The 25,206-nt window shown below is 37.1% G+C and overlaps 1 protein-coding gene across 1 annotated transcript in view; it reads right to left on the reverse strand.

Moving 5' to 3' along the window:
• Window positions 1–25,206, reverse strand: part of THSD7A (thrombospondin type 1 domain containing 7A) — a 288,430-nt gene that overhangs the window by 75,754 nt on the left and 187,470 nt on the right. Inside the window, exons 9-11 of the mRNA XM_088150654.1 lie at window positions 22,399–22,590; window positions 1,845–2,079; window positions 450–565 (exon numbers count right to left, since the gene is read on the reverse strand). Of these exons, the coding sequence (XP_088006780.1) occupies window positions 450–565; window positions 1,845–2,079; window positions 22,399–22,590 (543 nt within the window). The remainder of the gene's footprint in view (window positions 1–449; window positions 566–1,844; window positions 2,080–22,398; window positions 22,591–25,206) is intronic.

The raw sequence follows: 25,206 nt of genomic DNA on the forward strand, positions 1-25,206 counted from the left end.
CCTGATGCACAAAGATTTGCTCTAGGACAGAAAGTTATTGTACATGTTCTTTTCCTCTGGCCACTGTTTTAAAGGCTGAAAGTGGTTCCTGATATAATATATGTTATATTTTCTTCCAGACAGAAAAAGAACTATTCCTTTCTAATCAATAAGAACCAGAATGCTAAAATAATCCAAAATACTGTAATAGATACTCTTAAATAATTGTGCAACAAAGTAGGATCTCAATGTGTTTTGGAACTAGTTGCAGCATAATTTAATTACTGTCCATTTAATTCTAGTGAGTTCAGTCTAGTAGCCACTGAGAAATCAGTTACTTTTAAAACTAGAAATTATACTTGCTTAAATCACATTGAAATCTCACAACATAAACCTTGAAGACTTGTGATGAGGTTAACAGCCTGGAGAAGGAATTAAAATTATTTACCTATAAAACTCAAGCACAGTACCTTCTTGACATAAGGAAGGACATAGTGTCCAATCACTGTAAGGAGTCACAATGCAGTCTTTCCTGCAGGGCAGCAAACAAGGTCTAACAGTTTCAGGACGAAGGTTTTCGGGACACCTACAATAACAATGAAAACATAAAATGTACAGTGAAAACAATATGGCAGGTCATCTTCAATGCAAACATTCAAAATTATAATAGAAAAGGAAAGGTGACAGGGAGAAATTTTAAAAATAAAATTTCATTACCTTTCAGACCCAGGGATCTCTTTGTTCACTTGTTCCTGTAGCTCTTTCTGTAGCTGGTGTTAGTTTTTTGCATTCCAATAACTCAGGGGAACTCTCTATTGAACCATAAGAGCTGAACAATACCATAAAAATCTCCTCTGTACTCAAGGTATTTCAGCTGTTTTGTGGTTATCCAATGGAATACTATTTTGTCCTTTTAGTGTAATTCAGTAGTAACTATATCAGGACTATTGCATAGGCTGATCACAGTCATAAATTATATGAACAGGAGTTTGAATGGAAGCTGGACATTTATATATAAAAAGTGATTACTTACATTTGATCAAAAAGTATTATCTGAAGTCAGGAAATATCTTTTGTTTTGTGCATGAAATGGGAATTTACTCCAGGGAAATGCATACTAGTTTGATTAAATCAGGAGGCAATGAACTGCCAGATCATGATTCAACATGGATTATCAAAAACTGAAAACAAAATTATTACCATATGGTAAGTTCATCATACTATTCCCTATTATTCCCTAACTCAGCTGTTCATCTAAAGCTGTCTATTGCAAATTCCATCTACTGATCATAGTATTTGTTTTCTTGCCTTTAAATCAAGCTGTTGAGATTATAATTACATCTGCAGCTCTCTCTCTTTCTCTCTCAGGCCTCCAACCATATTCAAGGTCAAATTAAACTGAAGTAATATAAACTGAAGTCTGTTACTCTAAAAATAAGGCCAATAATATTGATTGTATCTTTGCCCACTAATCCTTTTTATTAAGAAGAGTACAAAACATGGTTCTCATTTGCACTTTTATGTACATCTTCTGCTCTTTAAAATCTTATTAAGTGACATGAGCAGGATGGTTCAAGAGATTAACTAACATATTTCTGTCCTTCCTTCACAAGACCTCATCTATTACATATGGCTACTAGCTTATTGGTGCCAGAATTGGAAACCTAGTGATCAATATATACTTTTGGAAACAACATTTCTAAGGGATGCAGCAGCTTCGTGAGCCAGAACAGAATAATTTCAATCCAATACATTTGTATGAACAAATGTAGACTTATTTTTAACATCATTCTGTTCATGGAACTATGTCATGATATATCTATAAATACAACTACTGTAGGTACCAGCATTTCCATTATATTTACTTTTTGGGTGGTACTTGTCCCATGTTGAGTCTCACACAGATGACTTTCCTTGTTTGCATCCCAACAGCACAGGTGGCTTCTCCATTCCAACCAGTAGAAGAGTTGAATGTCGACACAGAGGTATCTTCTATACATTGCCCCCATAGACCAGTCTGCCAGTGATAAACTGTACAAGGATGATCATTGCAATTGCGTGTTTCCTGCAGCATGCTGCTATTTGGGCACTGAAGATCACCTGGAAGGAATAAGATCACCTGGATTACCTGGAAGGAATAAGATCACCTGAATCTTTTTCCCATTATACAAGGAATATATAATGGGAGAAATAAAAGGAATTGTAACTATAATGGGAAAAACGAATCTAGATGATGTATCTAGTGTTCTGCCACTCCCACCCCAAATACACCATTTTAATCAAGGTGGGTGAAATAAAATAGACAAGCGCTAAAGCTGTTTGTTGCACTAAGCCTTTGACTGACAGCTGCTCAGCTGTGGACTAAATACTCCTCTATGCAAAATAAAACAAAATATATCCATGCATCTAGAAAAACACACATAAAGGGATCTGGTCAGCCTTTTCTCTGATTATATGGTTTTCTACATGCAGATGCTTATGTTTAAAAGCACATGCTGAAATTATACATTTATCTACAACATTCACTGGTATAATCCAGGCATTGAATTAGAGGTAAAATTTCCTCAACTTGTGCCCCCATCTGCATTATCCCCTCTTCTCACACACCGCAACTGAAGATTTCCAGAATTAATTAATCATACCATTTTATTATACCTGAACTGGGAAACTGGTTAACAACCCTAGGACAATTCAGCATCTGAAACCAGCTTCAAATTATGATTGCCCAGTATTTTTAATTCTCGTAACCAAAGATCCCCAGTTGGGACATAATGGGAAAGTATGAGTAATTATAAGCAGAAAAGGGACACAAGATTTATCAGCCATTTGATACATCTGAACTAGATCATTAAATATGTTCCATATCACACTGCATTTTTTAAGATACAATAAGCAATAACCTAGTTTAAATTGATGTCTGAAATTGTGGATATTTAATCTAAAAATCCATTATATCAGATTACCTTGGACAAAGAACTGTATTAGCATAAACAGGCTATTTTTATTGCCTACGGATATCAGAATGTCTTACAATGAATAGCATCCGCAAACATGAATGGAAAACTTTACAATCTTTCTCCAATGACCATATCATTCGGTAAGAGTTATTTTTTTGTAGGGTTAGGTTAATTTTTCTATCCAAGCATACAAGTAAAAAATTCAGCTAATATCAGGTAATGGAAAATGAAGCGTTTTGATGACGTTTTATTGTTTACCATTGGAATACTGGAATTTCAATAAAAAAGGGGGAAAATCATTATTTGGAATAGAGGCATAGGACACTGTAATAATACGGTTCAGAATATTTGCCCTTCTAGCCTACTACTGTATATTTTGAATGACAACTCTACTGGGTCTCAAACTAAGATGTAACCTTCCCTTGCTGGTACTTAAATTATGCTGCTATTCCCCTACTTCTTTTCCCAAATACAATGGATGCAACTCCAGAGGGAGGGGAAGAGAAGAAAGGGCTATAAAATTTGCCGAATAAACACAGCACACCACAGGTAGATTGCCATGGCTCCTTTCTACCATTCACACCCATTACACCTGACTGGGAAAGGGTCATTCCTATGAAGGTACAGTGGGGCAAAAAAGTATTTAGTCAGCCACCAATTGTGCAAGTTCTCCCACTTAAAAAGATGAGAGAGGCCTGTAATTTTCATCATAGGTATACCTCAACTATGAGAGACAAAATGGGGGAAAAAATCCAGAAAATCACATTGTCTGATTTTTAAAGAATTTATTTGCAAATCATGGTGGAAAATAAGTATTTGGTCACCTACAAACAAGCAAGATGTCTGGCTCTCACAGACCTGTAACTACTTCTTTAAGAGGCTCCTCTGTCCTCCACTCGTTACCTGTAGTAATGGCACCTGTTTGACCTTGTTATCAGTATAAAAGACACCTGTCCACAACCTCAAACAGTCACACTCCAAACTCCACTATGGCCAAGACCAAAGAGCTGTTGAAGGACACCAGAAACAAAATTGTACACCTGCACCAGGCTGGGAAGACTGAATCTGCAATACACAAGCAGCTTGGTGTGAAGAAATCAACTGTGGGAGCAATAATTAGAAAATGGAAGACATACAAGACCACTGATAATCTCCCTCGATCTGGGGCTCCATACAAGATCTCACCCCGTGGGGTCAAAATGATCACAAGAATGGTGAGCAAAAATCCCAGAACCACACGGGGGGGCCTAGTGAATGTCCTGCAGAGAGCTGGGACCAAAGTAACAAAGGCTACCATCAGTAACACACTATGCTGCCAGGGACTCAAATCCTGCAGTGCCAGATGTGTCCCCCTGCTTAAGCCAGTACATGTCTGGGCCTGTCTGAAGTTTGCTAGAGAGCATTTGCATGATCCAGAAAAGGATTGGGAGAATGTCATATGGTCAGATGAAACCAAAGTAGAATGTTTTAGTCTAAACTCAACTCGTCATGTTTGGAGGAGAGAGAATGCTGAGTTGTATCCAAAGAACACCATACCTACTGTGAAGCATGGGGGTGGGAACATCATGCTTTGGGGCTGTTTTTCTGCAAAGGGACCAGGACGACTGATCCGTGTAAAGGAAAGAATGAATGGGGCCATGTATCGTGAGATTTTGAGTGAACACCTCCTTCCATGAGCAAGGGCATTGAAGATGAAACGTGGCTGGGTCTTTCAGCATGACAATGATCCCAAACACACCGCCTGGGCAATGAAGGAGTGGCTTCGTAAGAAGCATTTCAAGGTCCTGAAGTGGCCTAGCCAGTCTCCAGATCTCAACCCCATGGAAAGCCTTTGAAGGGAGTTGAAAGTCCGTGTTGCCCAGCGACAGCCCCAAAACATCACTGCTCTAGAGGAGATCTGCATGGAGGAATGGGCCAAAATACCATCAACAGTGTGTGAAAACCTTGTGAAGACTTACAGAACACGTTTGACCTCTGTCATTGCCAACAAAGGATATATAACAAAGTATTGAGATGAACTGTTGCTATTGACCAAATACTTATTTTCCACCATGATTTGCAAATAAATTCTTTAAAAATCAGACAATGTGATTTTCTGGATTTTTTCCCCCATTTTGTCTCTCATAGTTGAGGTATACCTATGATGAAAATTACAGGCCTCTCTCATCTTTTTAAGTGGGAGAACTTGCACAATTGGTGGCTGACTAAATACTTTTTTGCCCCACCGTATACAGAATTAATCATTATTTCTTCAGAATCCAAACTTCAGCCTAAGCTGGCAACAACTAACCAGGTGTGACCCTGCTTAACTTTTTGAGAGCAGGCAAGTTTGGTCAGATGCTACCGCCAAGCTTGGCTGATTAGACTGAACAATAAAGAAATCTGAGCAATCTGAGCACTGCACTTACACAATGATGAAGTTACAAAAATAAAATCCTATGTGTAGCATTTCATTGTTCTCAAATGGATTTATTCACATGTAAGCGTATTTAGAACTGTGTTCTATGTCAGAAGCAGTTTTATTAAGCAAGTCACTGGGTCTATGTGGGAGAGAAATTCCTTACATTCTGTATCGCTAGGGGATGACCAATTTCCTCAATATTACATATATGAGATCCCAACCAGTTAGTTTTATATTCTGTTAATTAAAGCTTAATTATCATTAACACTCATTAGTAACTGAATGAGCATTACCATACAACAGTACAGAATATTAAGTGGAACTATGTAGCTAATTTCCTATCAAAGCATAAACTGATTCATTAGAGATGTTAATCAAGTAAATGCTTTCAGGCAAAAGTTAGTTTGGCGATAAGACTTCAGATACATATAATCTGAGTGGACACATATGTGACAAAAGAAGAAACATGACATAAATCTACAAAACATGTAGTCTATAAATACGTAGGCTACAAAAACATGGGAGCTGATATATATATATATATATACGATATATATATAGTCTTTAAATTAGATATATAACACCAAAGAGGTCTGTACTACTTGCTCTCTTTCTGTTCACCTATACTTCTAATTCTCAATAATAGTATACTAGTGCTAGGAAGTAAGAGCCAAAGTCACATCAGGGATCAATTATTTATTTTGTACAGTAACTTTAAAAAGCAACTAAAAGTGGCTGTTGATGTGTGTGTGCATAGATGCACTAACCTGATCAGAGAAAGGTAAGATTGGTCATTTTATCTTTTTCCCCATCATATCTTTTCTTAATTCTGAACCAGTATTGTCATCACATATGTAAGGAACCAGGTTAAAGATGCCTGGATTATTCTTCCTATATAAGGAAGAGTTGACCAAAAGTGATTATCTAAATTATCACATGATTCAGAAAGAAGGTTGTGAATTTTTTAGCAGTAGCAGTGGCCATTAGAAGCCATGCTGTAAAATTAGTTAAGTCAGAGTCTTTCTTTTTCTACATACTGTTATATTCCTTGACCACTTTGTCTCTGATTGTTCTATTAATTTGAGTATAGGAGTTTGTCAGCAAACAATACCTGCTAGTCTCCCTTGAGTTTGACTTATTTATGCCATATTTGGTCTCCAGTATATATGTCAGCTGCAACGAACACTGTTATTAAATAACAGTGATGTGCATATTTCATTTTTATTATGTCCAGTGGGGAAACATTACACTGTTTACTGTCTTTTTAGATTTTCAGGCATCAATTTCTGTGCTCTCATCTGGAAATAATTAGCTTGATTATGACACCTGTGAAAAACTCAGATCTATTTTTAAAATTTAATGATGATATTCAGAGACGGTAGAAGGAATGACATGCAATTAAACTGCTCTGTCATCAAAAAGTTCCACCTTGAGAATTGCCAGAATATAGATAACCTGATATAATCTGTATTACTATATAAAATAAGCTACTTAAATTTGCTATTGTCTAAAATGAGTTTAATTCCAGATAGAGATGAGTGATGTGCATTGACAGTATCCAAATCATCCTCCAGATTCTGGGATAATTTTTCCCAAATTCAAAAATCTGTTATCTTTTGTCTTTCCCCATTCTTAGAATATATTCCAATAATGGCACTTGCCTATATATGATTTCATCATCTCCCAGACATTGTTGCAAGTTCAGCAATATTTTAGATACCTAAAATGTTCCACATTGGGTGTGAACAAAGGAATATAGTTGATATCTAGTGCCTTAGTGAAGCTAAGAGCTTAAGGCCCAATATTACTTCTTTACATGGCTCTCAAGCCTTTAGCATCATGAAAAATTAAGCATGAAACATTTTGAGGCTCATTTGTGACTCATAAATCATAAAGCTGGAGTACCTATGCTTGGAAAAGCCTCCACCTTCCTGTTTAAAAAGCTTTTAAAAATGTATTTATAGGCTGCCATATGCCAAGGGCTTAGAGGTGGAGAGAGTAACAGATGTTTTGAATTATACAAGTAGATCTATTTGTCCCTTTGGACTCCTAGTAGATTTGTCCCAAAGTTTTTGGAGAAAGAGAAATTTAAAAATACATACAGATAGCCTCTCATTACATCTATTTCTTTCTCCCTCCTTCCCTTTCTCTCTCTCTCACACACACAGAGTGAGAGAGAGCAACGGATGGATAGATAGATAGATAGATAGATAGATAGATAGATAGATAGATAGATAGATAGATAGATAGATAGATAGACAGACTGACTGACTGACTGACTGACTGACTGACTGACTGACTGACTGACTGACTGACTGACTGACTACAGGAGGGAGGATAAAAACTCTCCAAAACAATAGCTGACAGGTACAAGCTATCCCTATGTTGCTTGGAACATGTTCCTTCCGCAAAGAAAGGTTCTGAATTTTTAGTAAAGTTCTGACCAGAAGCTATTACTGCTTCCAAGAGCCAACCAATTTTTTCCTTATCTCGATCACCTAATATATATTTTAAACAGATTAAATCAAGATGTGTTATTTTCTGTTCTTCATCCTACTTTCAATCTAAACATAAGATGTGAATTCTATAATATGAAATTCAGTGAAGATTATTGAGTGGTCCTTGGCAAGTAAACAGTAGAACCTTTATAAATATTTCAGCCCTGGGGGGTTGGGGGACATTAAGAATTCAATTCCACAGGAAGGCTAAAACTACTTTTCCTGAGATTGGCTACAACAACAGAATCTTGCAAGTCTGACTGTGCTGTCCCTCCTCCTCCTCCTCCTCCTTATAATTCAGGGAGGCAACTGCCTGAGCTGCTTCTGAATGTTATCTCGTAGTTCTGGACTTCAAAAATGCTTCAGCCCCTTTTGCCGAGATAACAGATTCTGCATATCTCTGTCAAGGTTATCCTCCTTACTCTCTACAGTTATATCTTTCAAAGAGTACTCTCTTAAACATTTTTGTATATAACTCCCTTGAAAAGAACTCTTTTATTAATGCACCTTTCTCAAATGTATGTTGGATGCTCATTTCATTGGCGCTAATCAATAGAGAGTCTTCTGGTGAATCAGAGACTGTTTTGGCAAACCACACAATTTCTTTTGCCCTGAAATCTATGGTGGATTTCTTTTACATCCCTGGTAGAGATAGGACACAATTAATTAATTTTCTCCTGCTTTGAAATGTAAATTGTTTGAGGAATGTGCATAAACTCAGTGGGATGTATGAAGTTTTTTGCCCTCCAGATTCAAAGAATTGAATGTTCCTTTGTAGTACAGAAGCTAAATCAAATCATGCTTTGGGAACATTATAATAGATACAGTATTAGCAAATTATGAATGATGCTAAAAAAGCAAAATATTCAATTTTCATTTCTTTTAAGATTAAAATGGCAACAAAAATAAAAACCTACCACTGTTTGAATGCTGTTGGGGTTACATTAAAAGCTATTTTCTTGAGGTAAGAATGAAGAAAGTGTAAACAGGCCCCTGCCATCTAGAGTTGAGTGTGGAAAAGTCCCACCTTAGGCATGAAAGGTGGCTGGGTGACTTTGGGTCAGTCACTCTCTCTCAGCCCAACTCATCTCACAGGGTTGTTGTTGTGGGGAAAATAGGAGGAGGAAGAAGTATTAAGTATGGCTGGTGTGGGTCTTCCGGGCTATGTGGCCGTGGTCTTGAAGTTTTGTTTCCTAACGTTTCGCCAGCACCTGTGACCGGCATCTTCAGAGTGCAGGAGCACAGACAGGAGCAGTTCTCTCTGTGCCCAGGGTGAAGTGACCCTTCTGTGGGTATTTATAGAGATCTGGGGGGGGGGATGGGGGTGTGTGGGTGGGGTTGGGTTACTGAGTGGCTGGTTGTTTTGGTGTCAGCATCTGTGTGTATTTTCCTGGGGATTAGGCAGGGTTTTTTCTTCTACTGAATTGTTAACGAGGGGCTGCTGGGGGTGATTAGCAAGTTCATTGTGTGAACTGTTCACATGTCCTGGTGGTTGAGCTGAGTTCGTTGACCTTTTGCAGGCTGTATTTTTCAGGATTGGTAGCCAGGTTTTGTTGATTTTTAGACTCTCCTCTTTTTTATTGAAACTGTGCTGGTGTTTGTGAATCTCAATGGCTTCCCGGTATAGCCTGGTATAGTGGCTGTTGGTGTTGTCCAGTATCTCTGTGTTTTCAAATAGGATTTTGTGTCCAGTGTGCTTGAGAGCATGTTCAGCTACTGCAGATTTTTCTGGTTGCTGTAGTCTGCAGTGTCTTTCGTGTTCTTTTATCCTGGTATGGATGCTGCGTTTTGTGGTCCCGATGTATACTTGCCCGCAACTGCATGGTATGCGGTATACTCCTGCAGCGGTGAGGGGATCCCTTTTGTCTTTTGCTGATTTTAGCACTTCTTGTACTTTTCTGGTGGGTCTGAAGATTGTACAATCTTCACACAAATACACACAGATGCTGACACCAAAACAACCAGCCACTCAGTAACCCAACCCCCCCCCCACACACCCCCATCCCCCCCCCCCAGATCTCTATAAATACCCACAGAAGGGTCACTTCACCTGGGCACAGAGAGAACTGCTCCTGTCTGTGCTCCTGCACTCTGAAGATGCCGGTCACAGGTGCTGGCGAAACGTTAGGAAACAAAACTTCAAGACCACGGCCACACAGCCCGGAAGACCCACACCAGCCATCGTATGCCGGCCGTGAAAGCCTTCGACAATACACAGTATTAAGTATGTTTGCTACCTTGAGTTATTTATAAAAATAATAAAGTCGGGATAAAAAATCTAAAAAAAAAATGCAAGAAGAGAGAGTAAGTAATTTGAAATCAAGAGAATATAAGGTGGGGTATCAGCCTTAACTGCCAGAAGCATCAGTTCTGGTATCGTCGGCCTTGTGGGGCCAACTATTGACAGAATCTTGCAATTCTGAAAGTACATTTCTCCCACCATCTCCTTTACAGCCCAAGAAACTAGGGAGGGTCTCTTCTGAGCCTCTTGCCCTGCCCACTATCCAACTGTAGGCTATGCTGTCTCTTATCTGATCATTCCTTTGGCAGTGTCTCTTTGCCCAGTCTCCTAAGGTCATTCCCACATATCATTATAGGTATGTAGTTCAGGTCCACCCAAAAGTTGGGCAGATTTCATAATATAAGACTTTCATAATGTTGAATACTTTAATTGATTGATTGGTTGATTTTTTAGAAAAAACATTTATGGAATGTTTGGAATTATGGAATACAGGAGAGAAATCTACTAGTAAACATGTTTTGCACTACAAGTTTTGTTGTCTTTTTACTTTAACGTTATGGTTCTTTGAAAAATAGTGCACAAGATAGTATTCTGATGAAAGCTTAGTTCCTAACTCTATGTCTCAAAGTGATAATTATACCAGCCTAAGATAATACTTGTTTATGTATTTTTACCATTATTATCAGTATCATTTACAGGTAATCCTCAGGTTACAACCACTCTTTCACAGATGGTTCAAAGTTATGACAGCACTGAATGAGGGGGCACTTACTGAATGAGGGGGCACTGAATGAGACAGCACTTACAACTGGCCCCTGAAGTTGCAGCTGTTGCAGCATCCCTATGGTCACGTGATCATAATCTGGGTACTTGGTGCCCTGCTTATGATTATGATGCTGCAGCAAGCCACAGCCATGTGATTGTGATTTCTGATGTTCCCTGCTGGCTCCTCAGAAGCAAATTCAATGGGGAAGCCAACAGAAGTTTGCTAGTTGCTCCCGCTCCTGCCACTTTTTCATCTGCCCACACTTCATAGTGCCTGCCCGCAGCAACCTCTCACCCACCTGCCTAACTGGGACTGCTGAGATTACTGTCGCTAAGCGATGTGATCATGTGACATCACACTTTACAACCACATTGCTTAGCAATGGAAATCCTGGTCCCAATTGCCCTTGTAATTTGAGGACTACCTGTAATGAAAATAGTGTAAACCATTTAATATATGCATAAAATAGTTTCATACAACTGTTTTTATTTTAGTATAATTTTGTAATCTCTTTTCTCTGTATGTTACTATATTGAATTAATCAAGTTTCTTTAAATTTCCTCCCCATTAAACACTTTCAAACAGAAGGATTACAGTCACTAGGAAAGCTTTTAAAAATATTTAAAATAAATGAACCAAATACTGAACTGTTCTAAAAATCTGAATCAGGTTCCAATAGCCTGTTGCCTGTAGGCATTAATAGCATAATAGGATTTTTTGGAATGCTTAAAACTTTTGGTGGGTTCTTGGAGTTTCCTGAGCTTGCTTTTCTTCTAGGTAACATCATCAGTGAATGGAAGTGGGGTGGGGTAAAGTTTTCTGGGTGTAAAACTTTCCTATATGTTCCTAAAGGTACATCACAAAATTCTGTAATGGATTTATCAAAATGACAATAGCAATGGATTTGACGGTAGACTCTGGAGTTGAATCTGAGAAGTGAAAGTGACTTTGAAAATTCTGTTATAGTTTTGGAGCTTCCAGGTGAAATTCTGTGGTGGACTACACATCTCCAAAGGAGCAGAGACACTGCTGAGGAAGTGAACAGCAGCCAGCAATGATTTCTGCCTGGCGAAGTCTTTCCAGATAAAGGAGAGACCAAGAGATCACCCACCTGCACCCCAGACTGCTGCTCCTCATGAGGAGACTGTAGGATGGAAGTCTTGTGGTTTTCTTGTGAGTAGAGTGGCAGGGGGCCAAGGGAGAAAGTGCTCACTCACAAATGCAAGCGCAGCCTTTTAAAGGACTCTAAGTTCAACCAACCCTCACTTTCTTATTCATTTCAGGATATAATCAATTTACAGTTGAAACGAGGTCTTTGAAAATAGCAAGACAAAGAAAAATTCTTGATGAGTTAACCTTCCTTCAGATTACAAAAAATAAAGCAAAGAGGAAAATAATACTTTAAAAAGATTTTAAAATAACAGCAAAGAGCTTAATCAAGATTTTGACTAAGAAAATTATAAAGGGGATGGGATAAATCTGAAAGATAAATATTTTGGTGAAATTGCTTTTGGCATTACTTGGAATTAATTAAATAAATGGACTAGGCTTTCTTGGAAATGTTGATTGTTTGATAACAAACAGAAAAGATAATTGGTGGAAGTTACAAAATAAGAAGATGAGGGTAATATGAAATGGATTGTGTCATCTAAACTACGGAAAGACAGACTGGACTATAGCCTTAAGGGTTTAGAGAAAATGAAAGAGGGAAAAAAAAGAGAAGCCTGCTTTTTACCTCCATCTTTGTAATTGACTTATTTTTCCTTATGGATTATAAATATAAAAAATGGCAACCACCAGAAAAGCTGAAAAGCAAGGTGAGGGAAGGAGAGGTTCCTTAGAGCAACCAACAGAAAAAGAAATTGCCCCAAAAATATTACAAAAGATGTTTGAAGAGATGGGAAAGCAAGTATCTGAATCTGTCAAATCTGTTAAAAGTGAGCTGGTTTATGTTGAAGGGAGAATGGAAGAAAGGTTCATAAAGATGAAAGAAGTAGTTACAAAAAAAATTGAAGAATCTATAGAATATCTTACAGAAGAAATTAAATTAATGACAAAGTGGAAATTGTAGAAAGTAAAAGAGAATAATAAACAGAGAGATGGAAAAGGACTTAAACGATTGGCATTATTGGAATTGAGAGAAAAATAATTCTGTCTGAGATTTAGAGCAGTTCCAGAGGATCCTGGAGAAGACACTAGAGAAAAGATTGTTCAAGTTTTGGAAGGGGATGAAGATGACATGGAGGCAAAAATTGATAAAGTCAATAGAATCAACACATAATTTGCAAAACTAAGAAATGTGCCAAGGGATATTCTTGTGCACTTTGTCAGAAAGAAGACCAGAGATCAGGTTTTGCAGCAGCATTTCACTACTACACTGAAGATTAATAATGCAAATGTGATTGTACTTAAAAGAAATTCCTATTAGAATACTGTGCAAATGAAAAGAGTACTTCTTTTTGACTGACAAGCTGAAACAGAAAAATATACCATTTCAAAAGGATAAATTGGAGGGCGTGATCTTCATTTTTAAACAACAGAGGTTCAGACTGAATTCAGTCCAAAAAGCAAGAGAATTTCTAGAAACGTTTAAAGGGGAACTGGAAGAAATGCAAATGGAAGTGACAAAGGACCCCAATACTCTGGACCCTAAATAGCTACAACAAGAAACTGAGGAGGAGACTACCACATTAGGCACAACAGGTATTGACTTTTCTAAGTTTTTGGCATAAATATGGATTTTAAATGCCTAATGTGGAATATAAATAAATACTCCTCAAAAAAGAAGAAAATCTTTTCATTATTTTAAAAAAATAATGAAATGCATACTAGAAAAAAGGATATAAAATATTTGATCTGCAAAAACTTGGGTGAAGAATTTATTTCACTGGAAGTTGAAAAGAGAAGTGGAGTTTTTTGTATATAAACCCCCAACTGCAACCAGAACTGATACTGATTGACGATTATGGTAGATATGTGAGGGTGGAAGCTATTTTTTCATGGGAATTTATGCTCCAAATGAGGATAAAGTAACTTTTTACAGATGACTTATGGACAAACTAACGGACCTACCATATGAAAACTGGTATTTAATGGGAGGTTGGAATGGAGTAATTTGTCCACAAATGAATAGAGCCTCTAAGAAACATTAAAATAACACAAGGAAAATTACCAAAAGTTTTTTTTTCTTTTTGACATGATGGACATTGTAGAGCTTGTAGATGCCTGGAGATACAAAAATGGTGATGCAAAAAAGTACACTTATTTTTCTGAAAGACACAGATCTTTTTCAAGAATTGATAAGTTTTGGATATCTAAGAATTTGGCTACTAGTGTTCATAAAGTAGAGATACTACCAAAGACTTTTTCAGACCACAATCCATTGATTTTAGTATTAAAAAGGAAAACTAGTTCTTTCAGATGAAGGTTAATTGAAACATTGTTGCAGAAAGAAACAGTATGAAAGATTGTAAAAAAAAGTTAAAGTATTTTTTTATAATAATCTTAATAAAGGTACTGAAATAAGAATGGTTTGGGATGCAAGTAAAGCTTTTATGGGGGGGTGGAGATATTTTATATAGCATAACAGTAAACTCAAAAACAGAGATAAGAGAAAACACAGATGATTTTAGATCAAATAAAAATGAAAGAAGAATTAAAGAAATTTCCAAAAAAGAAAATTATTTCACAACAAATTAAACTTTTACAATGGCAGCTTTCTTTGTTAATACTAAGAGAAATGGAAGTAAAAATGAATTATGCAAACCAAAAGAATTTTGAATTTGCAAATAAGCCAGGGAAATGGTTGGCCAGGGAAATTGAGGAAAAAGAGGAAAAAAGTTATTAAAACTACAAGATGGAAATACACAATAACAGATAATCTAAAGATGCAAAAAATATTTCAACAATACTACTCTAAATTATATAAAAGAAAAGAAAATCCCCTGGCAAAGTTTGATGAACATTTAAAGAAACAAAATTTACCAAAGATCACAGAAAAACAGAAACAGTTAATGAATGGATCAATTACAGTAAGGGAAGTTTGTGAAGCTATAAAAAAGGTCAAACTAGGGAAAGCACCTGGACCAAATGGTTCACCAGCCTCTAATTATAAACACTTTGAAGATGAATTATTAGAACCATTGCAAGACATGATGAATTCTTTTTATAGACTGGAAAGATACCAGATAGTTGGATGGAGGCTAATATAGCATTAATATCTAAAGAAGGTCAAGACTTGATTTCCCCCCCAAAATTATCATCCAATATCATTACTGAATAATGATTATAACTTGTCCATGATGATTTTAGCTGACAGGATGAAGAAGGTTTTACTGGATTTTATTCATGAAATGTAGGTTTTTACCTAAAAGACAGGTAAGGGACAATATTAGAAATGTATTGGATATTTTGGAACACTTAGAACAACATAATGAAAAGCAAGCAGCATTGTTTCTTCTTGATGCAGAAAAGGCCTTTGACAATTGGAACTGGATTTTTTTGTTTAAAATTTTGGAAGATATGGACTTTGGTGGGAATTTTATTAAATGGGTAAAATTGATTTATACCTCACAAAAGGCACAGATAATTGTGAATGGGGAATTAACAAAAACTTGTGAGATACAGAAAGGAACTAGACAAAGATGTCCCTTGTCACCATTGCTATTTATTTTAGCTTTGAAAGTATTGAACAGAGATTTAAGACAAGATGAGAGAATTGCTGGAGTAAAGATTAAAAGAGAAACACATAAATTACAGGCATAGGCTGATGACCTGGTGATAATTTTGGAAGACCCTCTGGAAGGAATAGAAATATTAATGAAAAAACTAAAGGATTTTGGGGTGTTAGCTGGTGTGAAAATTAATAAACAAAAGATGAAGATATTAACAAAGAATATGAAAATGGAAAAACAAATGGAATTGACGGAAAAAAACCTGATTTTAAGATTGAGAAAAAAGTGAAATACCTGGGTATCATTATGACTAACATGAATTGTATGTTATATCAGAATAATTATGTTAAGACATGGAATGAAATCAAAAAGGATATGTTAAGATGAGGGAAATTACAATTGTCATTTTTGGGGAGAACTTCTGTGATGAAAATGGATGTTTTGCCAAGAATGATCTTTTTGTTTCAAACAATACTTATTATGACAACTGATGTACCATTAAAACAATGGCAGAAAGATATATCTAGGTTTGTACAGCAAGGGAAAAAAACCAAGAGTTAAATATACAATACTTCAAGATGCAAAGGAACAAGGAGGATTGAGACTACCTGATTTGAAATTGCATTTGCAGCCTGCTGCTTAGTCTGGATGAAAGAGTGGGTTTTGCTGAGAAATAAGAGAATTTTAGAATTAGAAGAGCATGATTTGAGCTTTGGATGGCATGGTTTTCTATGGTATGATAAAGTTAAGGTCAGTGTAGATTTTAAGTAATAGTAGTTTATTAATTGATTAGTCTTACAACCATATCAAAGAAAACAAAATAAAGGTAAAATATAATATCTAATTCCAGGGTAAAATAGATAAATGAAAATACAATAATAAAATACTTATGTGATAAATACAAAGAATCAGCATTCAGATAAATAGATCACCTTTACATGATACCCTGATCTGTTCAATATAACAGGTTCGTAGCTGAACTGCCTTGTTCTGCTCACAATGTATATGTAAGCCCAGGAGGAAACAGGACAATTTGCGATTCAGGTCCCAGTGGGCTGTTTTTTCAAGTAGGGGTGTTAAATATCTAAGCCTAAAAGGGGCACAGAGCTGACAGTCAAACAAAAAATGAGCAATATCTTCAATGGCTGGGGCACTGCATATACACATCCTCTCATGATATGGCAGATGATAGAAGCACCCATATTTGTCCATGGAATCCAACAACTCAAATCTTGCTCTAGAATAGGCCCTCCTTAAGAATTGCATCAAACTCATTGATAGGTATTTTTTGAATTGGAAAATGGTTTTGTCCTTAGCCAACCAATTTAAAGATTTATTTTTTGCCAATAACTCCATGTCTGTTTTGGCACTGAAATCTAGGACTCTATTTAAAACATTTCCTTTGCCTGGGAGGCAGTTGAGAGCACATATTGGGTGGAAAACCCATGCTGTGCAATAACTTTGGTAAGTCAACTTACCCAGGAGGTGGGCTGAGCCATGCTTATCCATTCTGCTAAATATATTTTGGGTAGCCTATCAGGGTCCATTGAATGGATCCTCTGCCAATAGGTAAACACTTCAATTATTGAGTGGCTACGTATGGTGGATACTTGTTTCTGCTCTGACCACAGGGGCTGACATGTTCTTGTCAGTTCCCAGTATGCCTCTTAAAAAAATAGGTCTGAACTTGTTCAAGTGAAGTAGCTTTTGTAAGGCCCACAATTTCACACTATAGGTCAACATTGGGAGTATTTTTACCCTAAATACTTTCAATGTGGGGATCAAGGCACCTGGGTAATTATAATTAAATACTGTAGTTCATATAATCTTTTTTTACTTGCCTCAGCCTTTGCCAAGCTTCTTTTAAAATGATATACCCATGGCCCTGTGTTGGCAAAAGCCACTCCTGAATAAGTGAAAGAATTCACTTGTTCAATAGGCTCCCCATTCAACGGCCAGTTATATTTCACACTTTTTTTGCTAAATACCATCACTTTAGATTTAGTTTTATTGATGTTTAAAGAATTGAGAATGCAGTAGGTATTTAGCTTTTGCAACTGTCTTCTCAGGCCTATTTGAGAATGCGCCATTAGAACCGTATCATCAGCATATCATCAGTTGTGAGCCTGCCGTATTTCTTTTGGGGTCTCTAGAGTGCCAGGGTGGCTCATTTATAAGATAGTCCTCAGGAATAACGCCCAGATGTGCAAAATCATGTAAGGAGGCCCCCACCCTGGCACTGAAGCCTCCCGCTGGAATTACAGCAGCTTTAAGGTGATTTTTAACACTGTCTTTTCTAGATTCACCCAAACATTAAGGGAAAAGTGGGGAGACATATGTGATGGTAGATACATGTTCAGTAGCACCATTTCAGAGAATTTGTATGAAAATTTAACAGCTAAATAATGAGGAGAGTTATCTCCAAGGACCAATTCCTGTCCTTGCAAGCCCAGCTCCACCTTGGCAAGTCCTGTCAGTCCTTCTGATGCTGCCCTTTTGTCTTATATTTCCTTGCAGGAATAGTCCAGGATCTAAAGCCTGGTAAATAAATCTTTTCCTCATCTATAGTCAGCCATGTCTCTCAGAGTGCTATGAAGTCAAAGACAAGAGAGGAACTTCACCAGGTCCCCATCTGTTACTCTGTTCTTCCAGCCAGTGATATTCCAAGCCAGCAACTGGATAGAACCTGTGTGCTTAATATCAATGGGGATGACTGGAAAAGTATTGGAATTTGGGGTTAAAGAACATGAGTCTTTCAGTCATTCAGTGGGAGTGATGTTATCCAAAATTCCTTCGGTGTCGAAAAAAACACACTGGTTTGAAGTTTGTCTACCTTCACTGCCTTGGTGTTGTATGAGCTCCAACAGGTTTTGAAATGAGCAGCAATTTGAGTGGGGTACTTTTGCAGATTGGCAAGTCAGGATAGTATCAATGTCCAGAAGGGATAGCTTTACCTCTAGGTGATAATGATTTTCTTGCCTCAAGTTCTCTCCTTGACCCATTTTGGACTGCTTCATGAGCTATAGCCCTAACAGATGATTTGAGGCTTGTGTCTAATTTTGGAAGCGTTGAGCTAAGGATGTCCTCCTTGTAACTCTGTCCTATTCCATGGCCAACCTCAGTTAGTAACTTAAAAAGATTTGGGCTGCATCTTGCTTCCTCTTGTCTATTTGCTTCAATTTTGTTTCCATTACTTCCATTTTCCGTGTGGTATACTATTTTATCAGGAAGCAGGGGGAGTATGGTAAAAACTACTCCCAAGGACTCTGTTGTTCTTTTCTGTGTCTATATTCCATGTTAAAACAGGAGGTGAACCAGTAGATGATTTCTCAAACAGGTACTATTTTCTTGGGCAGTTGGGGTGAACAGTCTAGCAGCTTTACGTGTTATTGCTAATAATTCCCTCAAATCGTCTAATCTTTTTAAAATACCATTTGTTCAATATCTGGCAAGGTACTGAAAGAGTTAATCAAGTTTGTCTCTAAGGGTTCTTCAGAAAACTGACTTACTGTGGGAGGTACAGATTGTTTACTCAGGCTATCTCTTCTCAAGGACAGTGGTGATAGAAGTCCTTGGAGTTACCTACTTTTATGTTGCTACAATCAACCTTTAAAGTAAAAACACTCTTATTGCCTAGATGAGTTATTAATGAAGCACACATAGTGAAATGATCTCAAACTTGCTCAAAAAAGGCTTCATTTTGAACAACATGCTGGCGATAGAAGGTGTTTAAATGTTAGAAGGATTCGTTAGAGCCTCTCCTGGATGGAAGCCATTCAACTTTCTGCAAATCAATCAACTGCCTTTCACAGGGCAGAAACTGACTGAGGGAGAGAATGGCTGCCACATTTTCCTGTATTTATTCTGTTATTTTGGATTTGTAGAGTAATCTGATTTGGCTCTAAGCAACAGTTATGATTTAATTGCCTTTCATCCAATACTTCCTGGGATAACAGTACTTATCTCACATGCTTCTCTGGATGGAGTTTTTGATCTCTTAACTTATTCCTCACTCTCTTTTTAGGTTCCAAATTAGGATCAGCCTTTCCACCACTATTATCTGCTTTTGAGACTCAGTTGTCTCTGGATGAGCTTATTTTGAGTGACTCAGCAGTAGTATTTGGATGACTGTGTTTAAGCTTAATAAAAGTCTCTTTTAGAGTGTCCACTTCACTGTCAACTGTGGTTAGAAGCTCAAAAATTGATAATACTGTTTGTGCCATCAGGAGGCAATGTTTGGTTATAAAGTCAATAACATTTTCATTTTTTAATTCCTCATCCTCTTGTTATATACGCCTTGCAGAAGCCTGACAGATGGCTGCAATCTGCAAAGGGGAAGCTTGCTCAGGCACAGAAGCAGAAAGACCTAAAAGTTGGGAGCTCTCTATCTCCACTTGTAGATCCCATTCCAGGGGGTCATATCTATTAGAGAGGCTATCTGGAAAAGTGGGGGGGGGGGTATTTATGTCAAGTAGCTGTTTGCTTTTTAGATGTCTGTCAACTCTGAGGTGTTTGGAGGCTTGAGTGAAGTCTGAGAAGCAGAATGTGAGTGCTGCCTCTTATTCCTTTTCCCCATGGCAGAAATGATAAAAATGCCAGTCTCCAGCAAAAGTAGCAAAAATACAGATCTCCAACAAAACAAGAATAAAAAGAAAAAGAAAATGAAATAAAAATAAAATGGAATGGAATGGAATAAAAGCAAAAGAGCTAGTTAAAAATTAAAAAGTGGCTTTAGAGGGAACTCAACAACAGATGCTATCTCGATGCAATCTCTCTGGGCTCCTATATTTTAAGAATCATTACATTAGAAGTGCCATATTGTGAATATGAAATAGATATAAACCCAGACTGTGCCTGAAAATGATTTTATGGGTCTCAGCACAAGAAGCATTTTACTGGAAAGAAACAGTAGGTAAAGAAAAATGGTTAACTTATAAAGAGTTGCTAGAACAGGAACGTGGAGAATATAAGACGAAATCAAAAGAACAATTGGTTGCAAAGGGATTTAGTTTTCAATGGTTTTTGTACGCAGAGTTAAGAGAAAGATTTAAAGTAGATAATGGGACATTTGGAATTGAGCAGCAGAAGACAAAATTTGAAGTTTTACTACATACAAATGATGAACATGTAATTGCAAAGATGTATGAACTTTGACTGAAATTTGACATGGAAGAAGAACAAGTGAAAGACTAAAGAAGAACAAGTGAAAGATAAAATTGGCTAAGAACTTTGGATACAATATACGGATGGAATAGTGGGAAAATATGTAGTAAGAAGGATTGAAATTTACACTAAAATCAAATTTTTAATACGGTCTAGATCAGCATAAAAAAATGTATGTTCCCCTAAAAGAAGATTTTTATTAAATGTTGTACTGTTGGTATATGACTCCAGAAAAAATTGTCTAGAATTTATAAAGATACAGTAGAGTCTCGCTTATCCGACATAAACGGGCCGGCAGAACGTCGGATAAGCGAAAATGTCGGATAACACACAGTAACGATTGAGTGTGGTAAAAAAAAAAAAAAACCTGATCCGCTGTGCCTGTTGCAATTGATTTTTGCGTTGTGGCGCTGCACTGTCAGGAGCAACAAGAAAGAGTACACTCACGCTCGCAAACAAGCGGCACACTTTTCTCATCGCCGATTTATGCGTGTTGTGTGTTTTTTAGGGGCGTCGGATAAGATGGAATGTCGGATAAGCAAAGGTCAGTTAAATGAGAGACTCTACTGTACTTCAAATTTATGTTGGAAATGTGGACAACATGAAGGGTCATTTTATCATGCTTGGTAGACTTGTAAAAAATCCAGAAATTTCTGGGTTCAAATACATATAATGATACAAAGAATTTTAAAGATCAACATTCAACTGGAACCAGAACTTTTCTTGCTGGGATTAGTGATAGTCAATTAGAAAAGAGACATCGAAGATTATTTTTATGTATGATTACTGCTGTCAGACTATTATATGCACAAAAATGGAAAGACTCTGAAATACCCACAGCCCACCCACATTTGATAGGAATGGTTGGTGAAGATGACAGAACTAACAGAGATGGCAAAATTAACTTGTTTGATAAGAGAACGATGAACAACTACATTTATCAGTGACTTCATATTATGAATTTTTTGCTGAAAAAAGAGAAAATTGAACTTGTGAGAAGGAAATTATGATGTAACCTTAGAAAGAGAGGATGAAATATAAATGCATTTATAACCACTGTCAAAAAGATCAGAAACCGTTGCTTTATAATCTTTTCCTTTTCCTTTCTTTTTCTGCTTTCTTTTTTATTCACTATCCTTCCTTATTTTCTTTGTTTCTTTTCTAATATTTGTATTGTTTTTATCTTGTTAAAAATTTCTTCAATAAAAATTATATTTAAAAAAGAAAATTCTGTTATAGTTTTGGAGGATTTTTAAAATACATAAATACTATGAGGTCTCCAAGGCCCACGTTTAGTAAACGCTACTTATGCACATTATTGATAAAAATTATTGATATGGGTTTCATACTTTATACAACACTTTTATGGATCACATGCAAATTTACTTAGTTTCTAGTGTTCTCAGATGAAAAACTGAGTCACATGAGAAGCATTGTTTTTTTATTGCCAAGCACCAAAAAGTATCCCTAAAGTCTTTGGAACTTGTGCTGCTTGGTTTCCATAAATATTGTATGAGTGCTAAGAGAAGCTGTATCTCACAATCATATTAATACATGGCACATCACAGTGAAAATAGTATACCCTACCTTGCCAATACTGTAACAGACATATTAAAACATTACAAGAGAAATTAGTTTTCCTTGTTCATTCATCATGAATCCTAAGAAAATATTACACATTCATGATCATGTATTGAAAATGCTAATAGGTGGCCTTACCTTCACCTGCATATGCCAGGATGGAACGGGTACGCATCTGTTTTCCTTCTGTGGTTTTCCCTGAGCAGGTGTGAGAGCAGGAGGACCATCCAGACCAAGTGCTGAGAACACAGTCCTTTGGGCAAGGAATTTCGCAGACAATGGGGACAGGATAGATAGCATCTCTGCAGAGCTGTCTATCAACCTCTTCTCCTGGGAAAGAAAAGGCCAGTAGCAGTCTATCAGAGCTAATTTAACTTCAATTGAACATTCTTAACCCAGATGGGCACATAAATAAATTAGATTTGGTTGCTTTGTAAAAAATAAACTGATTAGTTATCCAAGTGACTGTATCTTCTTCCATGGCTCAGTGCTTGAAAAATTGTTGTAAAACCCATATTCACTCATGCATTCAAAATGGAGCTGATCTGATGAATGGGAGAAGGTTCACATTTATACTTTGGAAATGTTAGGTAACAAAAAACGCTCCTAATTTAGACAATAGAGGGGGGAAAAACCCTTACTTTAAGAAATGTCTTTGTGGAAAAGATATATTGCATATCTATTATACTGTATAACTGAGTAACAAGGTGACTCTGGGCGGCATACAGCAATTAAAAAAATAAATACAAAAAAACAGCTACATAGGTATTTACTCTCATATAAAAAGTACTAGGGATTGAACTGCCAATTGAAGGCAAAGTTTCAAGCTGCAAGTTACATAGAACTATTCACAAACAATTTAATTTAAACATTCATTATGGGCCTATAGGACTGCAAACATTATAGTCGACAGCGCAAAATAAATTTTCCCCTTTGTTTCAAGTAGTTTGGGGTGCTAAAACAAAACCCCTTCATTTTTTTATTGATTGTCTAAGATTGGAACTATTTATTAAAGGAATAGGCACGTAGAGTTCATAGGTACACAGGCATCAGGGAGGAAACAAGACAGGGGCAAGTAGTGCAATCTGTGCTGCAACATCATTATGCAAATTCCATCCATAGGTACTTGTTTGTGATACTGCAATTCATGAGCTAGTGTAACATCCTGATACATGTTTGGTTGTTTTGGCATCACTGTGGTTAGGAACACCTATATATGAGCACCAATATGCCTGAGACCTGTCTCTTGGCATCTACCAGACTTACTGTTCCACCTATTTTTCTTAGTAAGAAGCTGGACTGTTACAAAACACACAGCCTTTGACATCATATCTAGAAGAATGCTTTTTTGACTCAAAATGTTTTTTTCTGGAATGGTGACTATTTGCCCAGAAAAGAGAAAGATGAGGTACAGTACTGCATAAAACTTTTACGCAGGTGTGGAAAAATGCTGTAAAGTAAGAATGCTTTCAAAAATATATATTGTAATTGTTTATGTTTATCAATTTACAAAATGCAAAGTGAGCAAATAGAAGAAAAACCCAAATCAAATCAATATTTGGTGTGATCACCCTTTGCCTTCAAAACAGCATCAATTCTTCTAGGTACACTTGCACACAGTTTTTGAAGGAACTCGGCAGGTAGGTTGTTCCAAATATCTTGGAGAACCACAGGACTCCTGTGGATGTAGACTGCCTCAAATCCTTCTCTTTGTGTAATCCCAGACAGACACAATGACGTTGAGACCAGGGCTCTGTGGGGGCCAAACCATCACTTCCAGGACTCCTTGTTCTTCTTTACGCTGAAGATAGTTCTTAATGACATTGGCTGTATGTTTGGGGTCGTTGTTCTGCTGCAGAATAAATTTGGGGCCAATCACACACCTCCCTGATGGTACAGCATGATGGATAAGTAACTACCTGTATTTCTCAGCATTGAGGACACCATTGATCCTGACCAAATCTTCAACTCCATTTGCAGAAATGCAGCCCCAAATTTGCAAGGAACCTCCATCATGCTTCACTGTTGCCTGCAGACATTCATTATTGTACCACTCTCCAGCCCTTCAGTGAACAAACTGCCTCCTGCTACAGCCAAATATTTCAAATTTTGACTCATCAGTCCAGAGCACCTGCTGCCATTTTTCTGCACCCCAGTTCCTATGTTTTTGTGCATAGTTGAGTCGCTTAGCCTTGTTTCCACGTCAGAGGTATGGCTTTTTGGCTACAATTCTTCCATGAAGACCACTTCTGGCCAGACTTCTCTGGGCAATAGATGGGTGTACCAGGGTCCCACTAGTTTCCGCCAGTTCTGTGCTAATGGCACTGTTGGACATCTTCCAATGTTGAAGGGAAGTAAGCATGATGTGTCTTCCATCTGCTACAACAAGTTTCCTTGGCCGACCACTGTGTCTACACTCCTCAATGTTGCCCATTTCTTTGTGCTTCTTCAAAAGAGCTGGAACAGCACATCTTGAAACCCTAGTCCACTTTGAAATATGGCCTGTGACATGAAACTGTCTTCCACAACCCCATCTTAGTAGCAGAGTTTGGCTGTTCCTCACCCAGTTTTAAGCCTCCTACACAGCTGTTTCTGTTTCAGTTAATGACTGTCTTTCAACCTACATATGAAAATGATGATCATTAGCACCTGCTTGGTATAATTGGTTAATCATACACCTGACTCTAATCCTACAAGATCCCTGACTTTGTGCAAGTGTACAAAGTGTGCAAGTGTAAGAATTAATGCTGGTTTGAAGCCAAAGGGTAGTCACACCAAATATTGATTTGATTTAGATTTCTCTTCTGTTCGCTCACTTTGCATTTTGTAAACTGATCAACATAAACAATTACAATATATATTGTTGAAAGCATTCTTACTTTACAGAATTTCTTCACACCTGCCTAAAACTTTTGCACAGTACTGTAATAGTGCCTAACTCCAGGA

This window comes from Python bivittatus, unplaced genomic scaffold, assembly GCF_059951505.1.
Source record: "Python bivittatus isolate LINGU-HERP-01145 unplaced genomic scaffold, Pbiv_v1 ctg000610_np1212, whole genome shotgun sequence".
Taxonomy (NCBI): Eukaryota; Metazoa; Chordata; class Lepidosauria; order Squamata; family Pythonidae; genus Python; species Python bivittatus.